Source organism: Lucilia cuprina, chromosome 6 (assembly GCF_022045245.1).
Source record: "Lucilia cuprina isolate Lc7/37 chromosome 6, ASM2204524v1, whole genome shotgun sequence".
NCBI lineage: Eukaryota > Metazoa > Arthropoda > Insecta > Diptera > Calliphoridae > Lucilia > Lucilia cuprina.
In genome coordinates this window covers 9,164,924-9,181,422 of record NC_060954.1, presented here as the reverse complement: position 1 = coordinate 9,181,422, position 16,499 = coordinate 9,164,924, and the positions used below count along the sequence as shown (strand labels likewise).

General features: G+C 31.4%; 1 protein-coding gene across 1 annotated transcript in view; it reads right to left on the bottom strand.

The window, feature by feature from the left end:
* Positions 1–4,972: 4,972 nt before the first annotated feature.
* LOC111688228 (tyrosine-protein kinase-like otk) overlaps positions 4,973–16,499 on the bottom strand; it is a 24,302-nt gene continuing 12,775 nt past the window's right edge. Inside the window, exons 4-9 of the mRNA XM_046954333.1 lie at positions 11,483–12,369; positions 8,642–9,077; positions 7,751–8,580; positions 7,527–7,684; positions 5,184–5,520; positions 4,973–5,123 (exon numbers count right to left, since the gene is read on the bottom strand). Coding sequence (XP_046810289.1) covers positions 5,031–5,123; positions 5,184–5,520; positions 7,527–7,684; positions 7,751–8,580; positions 8,642–9,077; positions 11,483–12,369 — 2,741 coding nt within the window. The 3' untranslated portion in view covers positions 4,973–5,030. The remainder of the gene's footprint in view (positions 5,124–5,183; positions 5,521–7,526; positions 7,685–7,750; positions 8,581–8,641; positions 9,078–11,482; positions 12,370–16,499) is intronic.

Sequence of the window (16,499 nt, the reverse complement as noted above, 5' to 3'; positions counted from 1 at the left end):
ACTATAGACTAGACTATAGACTAGACTATAGACTAGACTATAGACTAGACTATAGACTAGACTATAGACTAGACTATAGACTAGACTAGACTAGACTATAGACTAGACCAGACCAGACCATTATTAATTGTTACACATTAAATGTCGTTGCTTCTTCATAATCCATCCCATGGAATGACCCATAGATGTTAAAACGAACACACATATTCTACAATAAATTGTGTGTGTAAAAAACCTTTGTAAGAAGAAAATAAAAAAAATTAACAACTTTACAATTTCACCTTCACAATTTTAACAAGTTGGTTACAAGATTCGTTGTTTATGGTCATGTTTAACATCTTCATTTTATATATTGTTCATAAAAAAACCCGAGACATATTACTACATGCAATTTAACACACAACACATTAACAAAAGGTCGAGATTATTGGAACAATGCAGGAATGAAGACATTTAAAAAGGGACGAAAAGAACAATATTAACCGTATATTTAAATTAAAATTTGTTAATCAAAAAAACAAAAAAATAATTAATTGCAGACACGTGTAAGGATTTATTTTTTTTTATCTTGCTGTCAGCTTAAAGTTCAAACAGACAATTTGTTTTAAAGAATGTTTGCAGGTCTTTTTAACAACAATAATCCTTTTTGTTTAAAAGACAAAAAACTTAATTTTTAAACAAATTTTTTTTAACTAGATTTTTGATAGAAAATCTTAGATTCAGTCTTCTAACCAGATGTATGTTTAGATTAACTTCAGCTAGAGGCTTCACATTAATAAATCATAATAAATTGTGGATTGCAGAGAAAGTGAGAGTCCACATGCAAGATTGCGCATGTCCTTTATAAAACGTAAGAATATAAGCAATTTTATAGGGTACAATACTTTGCTACACTTGCTACGTTGGTTTTAGTGAAGTTTGAAACCTGAAGAAATCCCTAAATGTAGAGAAAAACTTTTGAGAAGTTTACTAAAGCTTTATAAACTGTGTAAAATGCTAAGTTTAGATTTCAACTAAACAAAATTAACGTGTCTTCACTATAAAGTCGTCTAAAGTCGTGTCTATATATATATAGTGTACACTATAGTCTTGTCTGTAGTCCAGACTATGGTATGGGCTATAGTTCAGACTGTAGTATTGTCTATAGGCCAGACTATAGTATTGTTTACAGTACAATATAGTCCAGACTATAGTCTCCTCTATAGGTCAGCTCTAGTTCTTTTGTTGTGTTGTTCTCGTGTTATTCTAGTGCTAATATAATGTTGTTCTGGTATTGTTTAACTGTTGTTCTAGTGTTGTGGTTATAGTGTTGTTCTGCTCTAGATATATTTTTGTGTTGTTAAAGTGTTTTTTTTTGTTATAATGATGTTCTAGAAGTTCTATTCTAGTGTTGTTGTTTTATACTTGTGTTAATATAATGTTGTTTTAGTTAGTTTCTAATCCTTTTCCACTTCCGTTCGAGTTGTGTTCAAACTCTGTTCTAGATCTGCACTAATTCTGTTCTAATTTTATTCGGATGTTGTTCTAGTGTTGCTCAACTGTTCCTCAAGTGCGGTTCTACTGCTGTCCAAGTGTTGTTCTAGTTTCGTTCTAGTTGCGCTCATGTTTTGTTCAAGTTCGGTTCTTGTTCTGTTCCAATGTTATTCTAGTGTTGTTTTATTGTCTTTTTAGTTATGTTATGTTGTGTTGTGTTGTTTTGTTCATGTTCTATTCTAGCGTTGTTCTTGCGTTAATCTAGTGTTGTGCTTTTCTTGTTATAGTGTTGTTCTACTTTTGTTCATGTGGCGTTCTACTGTTGTTTAATTATTGCTGTAGTTCTGTTCTGGGTTTGTTCTAGTTCTGTCCATGTTCTATTTCAATCTCTGCTCATATTCTGTTATAATGCTATTCTACTGTTGTCGTACGGTTGTTTAAATGTTGTTATACTGTTGCTCTGTTTATGTTCTATTCTAGCGTTGTTCCTGTGTTATTCTAGGTGCTGTACTTTTGTTGTTCTGGTGTTGTCCTATTGTTGTTCAGGTGGTGTTGTACTCTTGTTCAAGTGTTACTCGGGTTCTGTTCTGGGTTTGTTCTAGTTCCGTGTATGTTCTAAACAAGCACTACTGTGTTGTACTTTTGTTATTCCGGTGTTGTCCTGCTATTGTTCAAGTGTTGCTCTAGTTCTGGGTTTGTTCCAGTTCCGTTTATGTTCTGTTTAAGCTCTGCTCAGATTCAGTTCTAACGTTATTATAGTGTTGTACTTGTGTTCTTCTGCAGTTGTCGCACGGTTGTTCAAATGTTGTTATACTGTTGTTCTGTTCATGTTCTATTCTAGCATTGTTCTTGCGTTATTCTAGGTGCTGTATTTTTGTTATCTTGTGTTGTTCTACTGTTGTTCAAGTGTTGTTCTACTATTGTTCATGTGTTACTTGAGTTCTGTTCTTGGGTTGTTCTAGTTCCGTGCATGTTCTGTACAAGCTCTGCTCAGATTCTGTTCTGACGTTATTCTAGTGTTGTACTTATGTTATTCTGTTGCTGTTGTTGTTGTACGGTTGTTTAAATGTTGTTATTCTGTTGTTCTGTTCATGTTCCACTCTAGCGTTGTTTTTGCGTAATTCTTTTGTTATTTTGGTGTTCTCCCACTATTGTTCAAGCATTGCTCTAGTTCTGGGTTTGTTATACTTCCGTGTATGTTCTGTTCAAGCTCTGCTCAGATTATGTTCTAACCTTATTCTAAGGTTGCACTTGTGTTGTTCGTGTGTTGTCGTACTGTTGTTCAAGTATTGGTCTTGTTCCTATACTGTTTCAGTGTTGTTTTTGTGTTGTTCTAGTGTGTTGTACTTTTGTTATTCTAGTGTTGTCCTACTGTTGTTCAAGTGGTGTTCTACTGCTGTTCAATTGTTGTAGTAGTTCTGTTCTGGGTTTGTTCTAGTTCCGTTCATGTTTTTTTCAAGCTATGTTCAGATTCTGTTCTAACGTTATTCTACTGTTGTACTTGTGTTATTCTGTTGTTGTCGTACGGTTGTTTAAATGTTGTTATACTGTTGTTCTGTTCATGTTCTATTCTAGCGTTATTCTATGTGTTGTACTTTTGTTATTCTGGTGTTGTTCTACTGTTGTTCCATTTTTTTCTACTGGTTTTGTTGTTTTACCTCTGCTCTAATTTTGTTCTTACGCTATTCTAGTGTTCTACTTGTGTTATTCGTACTGTTGTTAAGTTTTACTGTTGTTTTACTGTTGTTCAAGTGTTTATGTTGTTCCGTTCATGTTACGTTCTGATTCTGCTTTAGTTCTGTTCCAGTGTTGTTCTTGTGTTATTTTAGTGTTGTTCTAGTTATGTTTCAGTTCTGTTCGTATTATATTGTTGTTTCGTTATTAAAATCTTGTTCTAGTTATATTTAAGCCCTGTTTTAATTCTATTCTTGTGTTGTTATAGTGTTGTTCTAGTTCTGTTTGATATTTCTTTTCGTTCTATTGTAGTTTTATTCTAGTTCTATATTGTTCTTATCCCAGTTTCTAAATTGTTATAACCATTTTTAAATAACACTGATTTAAGCAATTTTTTTATTATTAAAATGTTCTTTATTTTTATAATATTTGTTAAATTATTTAATATTTATTTTCTTTTATTATTTTTTATATATATAATATTTTGTTATTATTTTTACTGTACATATTTGTTGTTTTTTTTTTATAATTATGACCACTTAGAAGTAAATTTTATTTTTTTATTATTATTATTTTCACTTAATAAATTTGTTTTTTAAACATGAAAAAAAGCTTAAACACTATGGCAGATTTAATTTATGTTGTGTTGCTTATTTTCTTTTTTTTTAATTTTTATTTTTAATAAAGAAAATGTATTCGTTTGCAAGAAGACTGTATGACTTTTTAGACTTAGACTATACAGTTGTATGTTGTTAAATGTTTGTTTTTTTTTTTTTATTTATAAAATAAAATTACATGCTTAATTTAAAAAATTAAATTAATAATACATTATGATTTTTTTATGAAAATAAATATTTTTTTTTTTTGTATAAAAAAGTACAAAAGAAATTTTTGTTTTATTTAAAAATATTTTAAATGCTTTAACTGGTATGAATTGTATGGCCGCTTTATCTAGCACAAGCTTTTCTTTAAGTGTATATCAACCATTTTATTTACAAAGTTTTAATGGCGGCTGTATTTTGCAAAGTTTCTAAGGGCAATTTCTTTTGTGTTTTCTTTTCTAAAACTTATTTTAATGAGTACTTGTAAATGTTGCCTTTTTTTGCAAAAATGTTGCCTTTTTATAGGGCAAATTCTTTCAAGAAAATATTGCCTTTTCATAAGGCAAACATTCTTCAAATATGTTTGACTTTTGTAAGGCAAATTTTCTCAGGAAAATGTTGCCTTTTAAAAAGGCAAATTATTTATAGAAATTGTTACTTTATTTGAGGCAAATTTGCAAAAAATTTTGCCCTTTTTTATTTATTTTTATATTTTTTTAATTTTTAACTTTTAATTACAAAATGTTTTAATTTTTATATCAAGAAAGTGAAAAGTGTTAAACACGATTCTGATTTTTATTGTTTTTATTAATTAAATACTAAATATATTTTATACACTATAAGAAAAATATCTATGAAATTATTATTTTATAGAAATATATTAAACAGTTGTGAAGAAATCATGAATATGAATGAAATCTTTAAGAAATATTAAAGAGTTTTATATTTTTAAAGAAGTTAAAATAAAAAAAATGGAATCCTATGAAGGAAGATCTAGATATATGTGTAACCACTCTTCGCAATTGTCTTGTCTTAATTATAATAAATAATATTTATTTATATACTATTGTTTATATGTTTAAGTAAATTTATTATATATTTTTGTTTTATATTATTAAATATAAATTTATTCATTTATATTAATGAGGCAGTAAAAACTTAAGTAAAATTTTTGGCTTTTTTTGTTTTCTTTCTTTATCTTTCTTTTTTTTCACTAATTTTAAAATAAATGCAAATTATTCGAAATAAAATACAAAATCTCACTCTTATTTTTTGTTTTATTTATTTATCCAGACTTTGTATGGCTTTACTTAAAGCCGAACCCAATTGACTAAATGAGGGTCTTTCCTTGGGATTAACATTCCAGCAAGTGGTCTGTAATGAAAAAAACAACTTTAATAAAATTTCTTTTATTTCTCTTTACATTTAACTCACCAATATTTCCTTCAGACTATCGGGTGTATTCTCAGCACACTGCCATTCTAATTTACCCGCCTGACTTCGTTGTATCACTTCTTCATTGCTTAAATCTTCGAAAGGTAATTTAGTGGCCTGTGTAAAGAGTTCCCATACTACAACGCCGAAAGCATATATATCACTTTTAGTGGTATATTCATCCTCTTGTATGCATTCGGGTGCCAACCATCTAATGGGCAGTAGGGTGTTGCGATGTTTGAAATATTCACGATTATATTTGTCTTTGCTGAGAGCGGGATATGAAACCTTAACGATGAAATCACTGGAAATAATACAATTACGAGTGGCCAAGTCTCTGCAAAAAGGAAAGATTATCAAATCAGTAAAAATTTTTCAAAGGTTCCGTTCTAGTTCTGTGCTGATTTTGTCCTGGTTCTGTTCTAGTTCTGTTCTAGTTCTGTTCTAGTTCTGTTCTAGTTCTGTTCTAGTTCTGTTCTAGTTCCGTTCTAGTTCTGTTCTAGTTCTATTCTAGTTCTGTTCTAGTTCTGTTCTAGTTCTGTTCTAGTTCTGTTCTAGTTCTGTTCTAGTTCTGTTCTAGTTCTGTTCTAGTTCTATTATAATTCTATTCTAGTTCTGTTCTAGTTCTGCTCTAGTTCTGTTCTAGTTCTGTTCTAGTTCTGCTCTAGTTCTGTTCTAGTTCTGTTCTAGTTCTGTTCTAGTTCTGTTCTAGTTCTGTTCTAGTTCTGTTCTAGTTCTGTTCTAGTTCTGTTCTAGTTCTGTTCTAGTTCTGTTCTAGTTCTGTTCTAGTTCTGTTCTAGTTCTGTTTTAGTTCTGTTCTAGTTCTAGTCTAGCTCTTTTCTAGTTCTGTTCTAGTTCTCTTCTAGTTCTGTTCTAGTTCTGTTCTAGTTCTGTTCTAGTTCTGTTCTAGTTCTGTTCTAGTTCTGTTCTAGTTCTGTTCTAGTTCTGTTCTAGTTCTGTTCTAGTTCTGTTCTAGTTCTGTTCTAGTTCTGTTCTAGTTCTGTTCTAGTTCTGTTCTAGTTCTGTTCTAGTTCTGTTCTAGTTCTGTTCTAGTTCTGTTCTAGTTCTGTTCTAGTTCTGTTCTAGTTCTGTTCTAGTTCTGTTCTAGTTCTATTCTAGTTCTATTCTAGTTCTGTTCTAGTTCTGTTCTAGTTGTGTTCTACTTATGTTCTAGTTCTGTTCTAGTTCTGTTTTAGTTCTGTTCTAGTTCTGTTCTAGTTCTGTTCTAGTTCTGTTCTAGTTCTAGTTCTGTTCTAGTTCTGTCCTAGTTCTGTTCTAATTCTGTTCTAGTTCTGTTCTAGTTCTGTTCTAGTTATGTTCTAGTTCTGTTCTAGTTCTGTTCTAATTCTGTTCTAGTTCTATTCTAGTTCTGTTCTAGTTCTGTTCTTGTTCTAGTTCTGTTCTGTTCTAGTTCTGTTCTAGTTCTGTTCTAGTTCTGTTCTAGTTCTGTTCTAGTTCTGTTCTAGTTCTGTTCTAGTTCTGTTCTAGTTCTGTTCTAGTTCTGTTCTAGTTCTGTTCTAGTTCTGTTCTAGTTCTGTTCTAGTTCTGTTCTAGTTCTGTTCTAGTTCTGTTCTAATTCTGTTCTAGTTCCGTTCTAGTTCTGTTCTAGCTTTGTTTTAGTTCTGTTCTAGTTCTGTTCTAGTTCTATTCTAGTTCTGTTCTAGTTCTGTTCTAGTTGTGTTCTAGTTCTGTTCTAGTTCTGTTCTAGTTCTGTTCTAGTTCTGTTCTAGTTCTGTTCTAGTTCTGTTCTAGTTCTGTTCTAGTTCTGTTCTAGTTCTGTTCTAGTTCTGTTCTAGTTCTGTTCTAGTTCTGTTCTAGTTCTGTTCTAGTTCTGTTCTAGTTCTGTTCTAGTTCTGTTCTAGTTCTGTTCTAGTTCTGTTCTAGTTCTGTTCTAGTTCTGTTCTAGTTCTGTTCTAATTCTCTTCTAGTTCTGTTCTAGTTCTGTTCTAGTTCTCTTCTAATTCTGTTCTAATTCTGCTCTAGTTCTGTTCTAATTCTGTTCTAATTCTGTTCTAGTTCTGTCCTAGTTCTAGTTCTGTTCTAGTTCTGTTCTAGTTCTGTTCTAGTTCTGTTCTAGTTCTGTTCTAGTTCTGTTCTAGTTCTGTTCTAGTTCTCTTCTAGTTCTGTTCTAGTTCTGTTCTAGTTCTGTTCTAGTTCTGTTCTAGTTCTGTTCTAGTTCTGTTCTAGTTCTGTTCTAGTTCTGTTCTAGTTCTGTTCTAGTTCTGTTCTAGTTCTAGTTCTGTTCTAGTTCTGTTCTAGTTCTGTTCTAGTTCTGTTCTAGTTCTATTGTTTCAGTTCTAATTCAATTCATCATCAACTCTAGTCCAATTTTATTCCACTTACTTGTGTATAAACCTTGCTCTGTATATAGCATCCATGCCTCTAGCTATCTGATAAGCTACAGCCAAAACCTGCCCGGTCTGTAGTGGTGGTGGTGAGGAGGAATTTGTTGAAGTATTAACTTTGCCAGCAGTGGCCAATAAAAATTGCTTGAGATCTCCCTAAAAGAAATAAATCAAAGATTATATACCATTGTTAACTAAAACCCCATTTAAAATTAAACTTACCCAATCGGTGTACTCTAAAACCATATAATGAGGATCCTTTTCGCGACACAAACCATATAAACGCACCACTCCCTTGTGCGTTAAAGTGCGAAACATTTCAATTTGTCGGCGAAACTCTTGACAGGCATTCTCATCCTTCACCTTATTCAAAGCCTTAACCATAACTAATTTATATTCATCTGAATTAGCATTGCCCTGAGGATCTCCCTCACTGCTACAGGTTTCCTGTTCTTCTTTAATTTCCTCTATATCATCCATGGAAGTTTTGGATCTTCTTTTTTCCACTGTTGTGGAAGTGGTTGCTGCCGAACCATTACCATTATCACTGTTACTATTCTTCTCCGTATCGGTGTCTTTGTCATCGGTCTGTTTGATGAGCGAGGTTTTAATTTTACCCACAAATACATCACCAAATTCACCGCGGCCCACTTGTAGCAATTCACTTATGCCCGATCGTGGAAAACTTAATTGGTCATAGACATTAGACTTTTTCGATGTTTTCGAATGATTACTGCAGGCGGTATCATCAGATTTTTGGGCATCGTGACCTGTGTTTCCTTTGGGATTATTGTTGCCATTTGTTTTACGCGTTTTAGCACTTTTGTTTTCCGATAAACAGGGTTCATTCTCAGCTAACTTATCACCTTCACCAGCTTCAGGATTGGTTTCATTAAGACGAGCTTTGCGCGCTTGTCGCCTATAGCGACACCAAATCATCAGACCCACTACCAGAATGATATAAGCAAAGGCCACCGACATGGTTATTAAAACAGCGCGTGTAATAAGAAAACCCTCCTGTTCTCCTTCACCCAAAGGAAAGCCATCGGCAGCTGGAATATTAAGAATTTAAAGTTTGACATAAAGGTTTGTTGTCTATGTTGTAATACTTACGTTTCACTATAAATCTCACTTCCTCTCGCTTCAGACCAGCACTATTGCCAATAGTACAACCATAACTACCCTCATCTTCCATCTGTACATTACGTATTTCCAAGGTACCATTCTCCAAGAATCTAAATCTTTCCCTATCCGTATTATTCTCACTTAAATACTCCAAATCTTTATCCCATTGTATGGTGGGTTTAGGATCTCCCGTCGCCTGACAATGCATAATAGCCACACCAGATTCGGCACTTTCAATAGGTCCTTCAGGAGCAACTAGAAAACGTGGTGCCACCACTACATTTATACTAACGGTGGCATTAATTTGTCCTTGACTACTGGATGCCAGGCAGGTATAGTTACCGCGATGTTCAGCTGACACGTTTTTAAAGGTTAAAGTACCATTTATGTCTTCTAGAGTATCGGGTAAGTCTTCGTTGAAATCCTGAAAAAAAGAGAGAGAGAGCAAGAATAAAAGAGATGAGTAAGGACAAAAATGGAATTAAAAAATAACATTGGATGAAAATATGTTATAATGTATTATAATCGAAATATAATGCATTTAAATGCATAATAATCAGAATGTAATGCATTATAACACATTATAATCGCAATACAATGTATTATAACACATTATAATCGCAATATAATGTATTATAACACATTATAATCATATTATAATGTATTAAAATGAATTACAATTGGAAAATAATGTATTATAACACATTATATTAGTAATATAATGTAAAAAAACACATTATAATCGCATTATAATATATTATAACGCATTATAATCGCATTATAATGTATTATAATACATTATAATAGCATTATAATGCATTATAATACATTATAATGGCATTGTAATGTATTATAATACATTATAATAGCATTATAATGTATTATAACACATTATAATCGCATTATAATGTATTATAACACATTATAATCGCATTATAATGTATTATAACACATTATAATCGCATTATAATGTATTATAACACATTATAATCGCATTATAATGTATAATAACACATTATAATCGCACTATAATGTAATAAAACACATTATAATCGCATTATAATGTATAATAATACATTATAATCGCATTATAATGTATTATAACACATTATAATCTCATTATAATGTATTATAACACATTATAATCGCATTATAATATATTATAACACATTATAATCGCATTATAATGTATTATAACACATTATAATTGCATTATAATATATTATAACACATTATAATCGTATTATAATGTATCATAACACATCATAATCGTATTATAATGTATTATAATGCATTATAATCGCATTATAATGTATTATAACACATTATAATCGCATTATAATGTATTATAACACATTATAATTGCATTATAATGCGATGTAATACATTATAATCTTATTATAATGTATTATAACACATTATAATTAAATTATAATGTATTATAACACATTATAATCGCATTATAATGTATTATAACACATTATAATCGCATTATAATGTATTATAACACATTATAATCGCATTACAATGTATTATAACACATTATAATCGCATTAAAATGTATTATAACACATTATAATCGCATTATAATGTATTATATCACATTATAATCGCATTGTAATGTATTATAACACATTATAATCTCATTATAATGTATTATTACACATTATAATCGCATTATAATGTATTATAACACATTATAATCTCATTATAATGTATTATTACACATTATAATCGCATTATAATGGATTACAACACATTATAATCGCCTTATAATGTATTAGAACACATTATAATCGCATTATAATGTATTATAACACATTATAATCGCATTATAATGTATTACAACACATTATAATTGCATTATAATGTATTATAACACATTATTATCGCATTATAATGTATTAAAGTAAATTATAATAGGAAAATATTGCATTAAAACACATTATAATTGGAATGTAATATGTTTAAAAGCATTATAATCGAAATATAATGCATTATAACACATAATAATCGGATAATAATGCGTTTCTTTAAAACCCTTTTAAATTTAACACTTTTATTACTTAAACTCTTAAATCGTACTATTGCTGCAACTGATTTCTTTGTTTTATTTTTTTGTCTTAATTAGCCTGGATTATTATGTTCCTAACCAAGAAAAAATAAACGTACAACCCAAAGTAATATTAGAAATTTGTTTCTATATAGTTTTACTAGTTTTTTCATATTTCCCTTTTTTTGCTACAAATAAAAAAAACGAATTTTTACAGAACTGCCCACTGGTCATTGACTTTAGTTGTTTGAAATAAAATTCCATTGCATACTTCAACAAACAACGAGTATTAGTATGTTTTTCATATAAGTGGTATAAAATACTCCACTAAGCTCTTTAGTTCTTAGCCATTTTTTATGTTTCTTACTCGTTACGAGTATTTTACATAATATCTTTAAGTACGTTGTTCAAATGAAACTAATTTTGTTAGATTTTTATTATTTTGTGTGTGTCTGTGTTTTTTTTACATTACTCCAGTTGTTTGCAGTTTATTTGCCAAACTACCCTTAAGTAATTTTCTATAACGGAAAAAGACAGTGGTTACAACGAAGTTGTGTGCAAAATAGTTCTTACAATTTTCTCCAGAAATTTTTCATATTTTTCTTAAAAAAAAGATCGTTTTTTTTCAAGTCATAAACCATTTTTAAGCAAAATGTTACTCCTCTTTTCTTTTCTAAATTCTTAACAAACCACTGTCTCAACCATCTCCCTCTTCTATCCCTATTCACCAAGTGTTGTAATACTTTAACTTTAACTATACAACAAAAGACACTTACCTTAAGCCATTTAACTTGTGGTGCTGGTGTTCCCTGTGCCTTACAATGTACTTTGCCCACCGAACCTAATTCGAGATTCTTCGAAGTAGGTTGTGGCATAAATTTCAATTGTTCAATGACTTGTAATTCACCCGGCTCAGAAGTGATGGGACGATAGCCTTCTACAACAATTTGACACACATATTGGCCAGCATCACTAGCAATAACACTGGTAAATATTAGTGAGCCATTCTCTTTGGCTATCGATACACGTACATCTTCGCGTAACATGGGATCCTTATTCGATTCTACTAAACGTTGATCATTTGCTTCAGCGGCCACATTAATTTGCCTAAAAAATTTACCATCTTTGTGCCATTTGAGTATAACATCGGAGGATTGCGTTTGGGAATTACTATAGGCACAAGTTAATTCGGCAGCATCATTCTCTTTAACCACAACTTTTTTCGCCGGACCTTGAGTAATTTTCACTTCAGCTTGTGGTAGTTTATCATCATCTCCTCCTCGTTTGCCGCGACAAAGAAACATATTTTTCATACTTTCCGGCATGATATAGTTTTTCTTAAGTCTTGGTATACAATTCCGTGAAGTTTCGGAATGTTCCGATTTTACCGTTGCCCATTTGAGTATATAACCTTTGCGGCTAATTACGCGTCCAGCAGCATTAGCGGCTATACAACGATAAAGTCCAGCATCTAAATAGCTGGGATTGTGTATGATTAGACGATTATCTTGTAGTTCAATATTTTTCAATGAACTAAGTTTTTCGCTATTGCGAAACCATTCGATTTCTAGTAGGCCATCACCTGAGGACGCCTCTACATGACACTTGAGTGTAACTTCATTAGGATGATTGCTTAACAGTTGTACGGTAGCAGTTTGGATCCCTGGAAAGATATAGAAAAAAATATGGATGATAAGTTTGAAATTCTAAAACGCTGAAGGGTTTATCACTCGGATTAGAGCACACAATAGTTAGGGAGATTGTCAGAACTATAGACCCGACTATTCACCATGTTATACACATAGACTAGACTATAGATTAGATTATAGATTATAGACTAAACGGTAGACTCGGACTAGAATATAAACTAGATTACACAATAGACTAGATTATAGACAGGACTATTGACTAGATTATATACCAGACTAGAGTAGACTACACTCTAGACTAGAGACTAGACTAGTCTATAGACTAGAATAGAGACTAGACTGTAGACTAGACTATAGACTAGACTATAGACTAGACTATAGACTAGAGTATAGACTAGACTATAGACTAAACTATAGACTAGACTATAGACTAGACTATAGACTAGACTATAGACTAGACTAGACTATAGACTAGACTATAGACTAGACTATAGACTATACTATAGACTAGACTATAGACTAGACTATAGACTAGACTATAGACTAGACTATAGACTAGACTGTAGACTAGACTATAGACTAGACTATAGACTAGACTATAGACTAGACTATAGACTAGACTATAGACTAGACTATAGACTAGACTATAGACTAGACTATAGACTAGACTGTAGACTAGACTATAGACTAGACTATAGACTAGACAATAGACTAGACTATAGACTAGACTATAGTCTAGACTATAGACTAGACTATAGACTAGAATATAGACTAGACTATAGAGTAGACTATAGACTAGACTATAGACTAGACTATAGACTAGACTATAGACTAGATTATAGACTAGACTATAGACTAGACTATAGACTAGACTTTAGACTAGACTATAGAGTAGACTATAGACTAGACTATAGAGTAGACTATAGGCTAGACTATAGACTAGACTATAGACTAGACTATAGACTGGACTATAGACTAGACTATAGACTAGACTATAGACTAGACTATAGACTAGACTATAGACTGGACTATAGACTAGACTAAGGAGTAGACTTTAGACTAGACTATAGATTAGATTATACATTAGACTATAGGCTATTCTATAAATTAGACTATAGACTAGACTATAGACTAGACTATAGACTACACTATAGACTACACTATAGACTAGACTATAGACTAGACTATAGACTGGACTATAGACTAGACTAAGGAGTAGACTTTAGACTAGACTATAGACTAGATTATAGGCTACTATATAGACTACTCTACAGTCTAGATTGTAGACTAGACTATAGACCAAACTATATACTAGACAATAGACTGGACTATAGACTGGACTGTAGACTAGACTATAGAGTAGACTTTAGACTAGACTATAGATTAGATTATACATTAGACTATAGGCTATTCTATAAATTAGACTATAGACTAGACTATAGACTAGACTATAGACTAGACTATAGACTAGACTATAGACTAGACTATAGACTAAAATACAGACTAGACTATAGACAGAAGAGACTATAGTTTGGATTAAGGACAAGCCTGATCAAAAGACAAGACTAAAGTCTGGACAAAATTGGTCATGCTTTTAAATATTTTTTGCCTAAAAATGAAAAAAAATCTACTTAAAGTATATTCTGTTACTTTTTATAATTCAAAATCCTTTTCCCTTAATTTAAACACTTTTTTCCAGGTTTCAACTTAAAGAATTTAAAGACAAAAAATCTTCCAAACACTTGAGTTTGAACTTCCAAAGGACGAAGAATGACGACAGCAACAACAGCAAACATATATGAGTTTTTTTTCAGCCACAAAATACTACAGCTATATCTCTTCTCTGTCCCCCTAAATATGTACATATGTATGTTCCATCAACATGCCTCAAATGTAGCATATTCATATGTTTCGTGTTGCTATATGTATGTACAAACATACATGTGTATGTATGTCGTGTAGCTTTCTATACAAATTTTGTCTACACTTTTGCATAGAAAATTTGTTTAAGCGTTACAATAAATTGCACTTAATGCATTTCCATAACAATCGTAAATGTTGTCATGAGTTCTGTAATTTACTGCAGGCTAGAAATTCATTTATTTGTGTAAAATACTATAGAAAAAACAACACAATTCAAATCCAGAATATATGCAAAACGAACATAATGTTCGAATGAGTTGTATGGAAAAGTTTCTTTGCAAATAAATGCCAAACAGAAGAAAATCAAGAAAAAAAAGCCGAGAAGAATCTTAAAACTAACAACATTTTAAGTAAATGTAAACTTAACATCCGCTCCTTCATGCAACCAACCATCCAACCATTCTACGATACCTCTATACAAAACAGTGATTGGCAGCAAGAGAACATGTCTTAGCGTTTTAAGTATTTTCACAAAACAAAAAATTCAACATCACAGGCTGCCAAAAAGCTCTTTTAGATCGGTCTCTGCTGTCTACAACTGCCATTCAATGCTTAAATGTTATTCTTGCAGCTGAAATTGTTGTAAAACACAACCAGCCTAGAGTTTTGTGGGGAAGTAAGACGAATGACATGAGGAATTTTTAAATAGTATTTATTCCAACAGACAAAAGTATGCAAAAATATTTAAGAAATAATTGTTGCAAATGAGAGAAAATGTTATTTGCTGTAGAAGAACTGAAATAAAAATAGTTTAAGTATTTAAAGTGTTTTGAAAGCGTTCAAAGAAGGAAGCGATAGCAAATGAACGAAGTGCTTAAAACACTGAAAGAAAAGTTCTTAAAAATAGTGGCAAACTATAGACTATTCTATAGTCCAAACTAAAGACTCTACTCTATAGCCTATTCTAGTCTATTCCATAGTCCAAACTATAGACTATTCCATAGTCAATGTTCTATAATCAATACAATAGTCTATAGTCAATACTATAAACTATTCTATAGTCTATTCTGTAGTCATTCTATAGTCTATTCTATAGTCTATTCTATAGTCCCTTCTATAGTCTATTCTATAGTCCCTTCTATAGTCTATTCTATAGTCCAGACTATAGTCTATTTTATAGTCCAGACTATAGTCTATTCTATAGTCCAGACTATAGTCTATTCTATAGTGCCGACTATAGTCTATTCTATAGTCCAGACTATTGTCTACTTTAGACTATTCTATAGTCCACACTATAGTCTATTCTTTAGTACAGATAATAGTCTCTTCTATTGACTATTCTATAGTCCACACTACAGTCTATTCAGATTACTATTCAGACTAATCCATAGTCAACACTATAGTCTATTCTTTAGTACAGAAAATAGTCTATGCTATAGTCCAGACTATAGTCTATTCTATAGGCCAGACTATAGTCTATTCTATAGCTCAGGCTATAGACAGACACTATATATATAATGTAACTGTAGTGTCCAAACTATATACTACAGTCCAGATTATAGTCTTATAGTCTTAGACAAGTCCAGACTATAGTATTGTCTATAGTTTAGACTATAGTATTGTCTACTTTCTTGTCTATAGTCCAATCTATAGTCTTGTCTATATTCCAAACTATAGTCTTGCCTAAAGTCCAAACTATAGTCTATTCTATAGTCCAGACTATAGTCTATTCTATAGTCCACACTACAGGCTATTCTATAGCTTAGACTATAGTCTATTCTATAGTCCAGACTTTAGTCTGTTCTATAGTCCAGACTATACTCTTGTCTATAGTTCAGATTATAATCTTGTCTATGTTATGGTCTTGTCTGTAAATTAGTCTATAGTCTAGAGTCTAGACTATAGTCTTGTCTATATTCCAGACTATAGTCTTGTCTATATTCCAGACTATAGTCTTGTCTATAGTCCAGACTATAGTCTTGTCTATAGTCTAGACTATAATCTTGTCTATAGTCCAGACTATAGTATTGTCTATAGTCCAGACTATAGTATTGTCTAACTATAACTATAGTCTTGTCTATAGTCCAGACTATAGTCCAGACTATAGTCCAGACTATAGTCCAGACTATAGTCCAGACTATAGTCTTGTCTATAGTCCAGACTATAGTCTTGTCTATAGTCTTGTCTATAGTCTTGTCTATAGTCCAGACTATAGTCTTGTCTATAGTCCAGACTATAGTCTTGTCTATAGTCCAGACTATAGTCTTGTCTATAGTCCAGA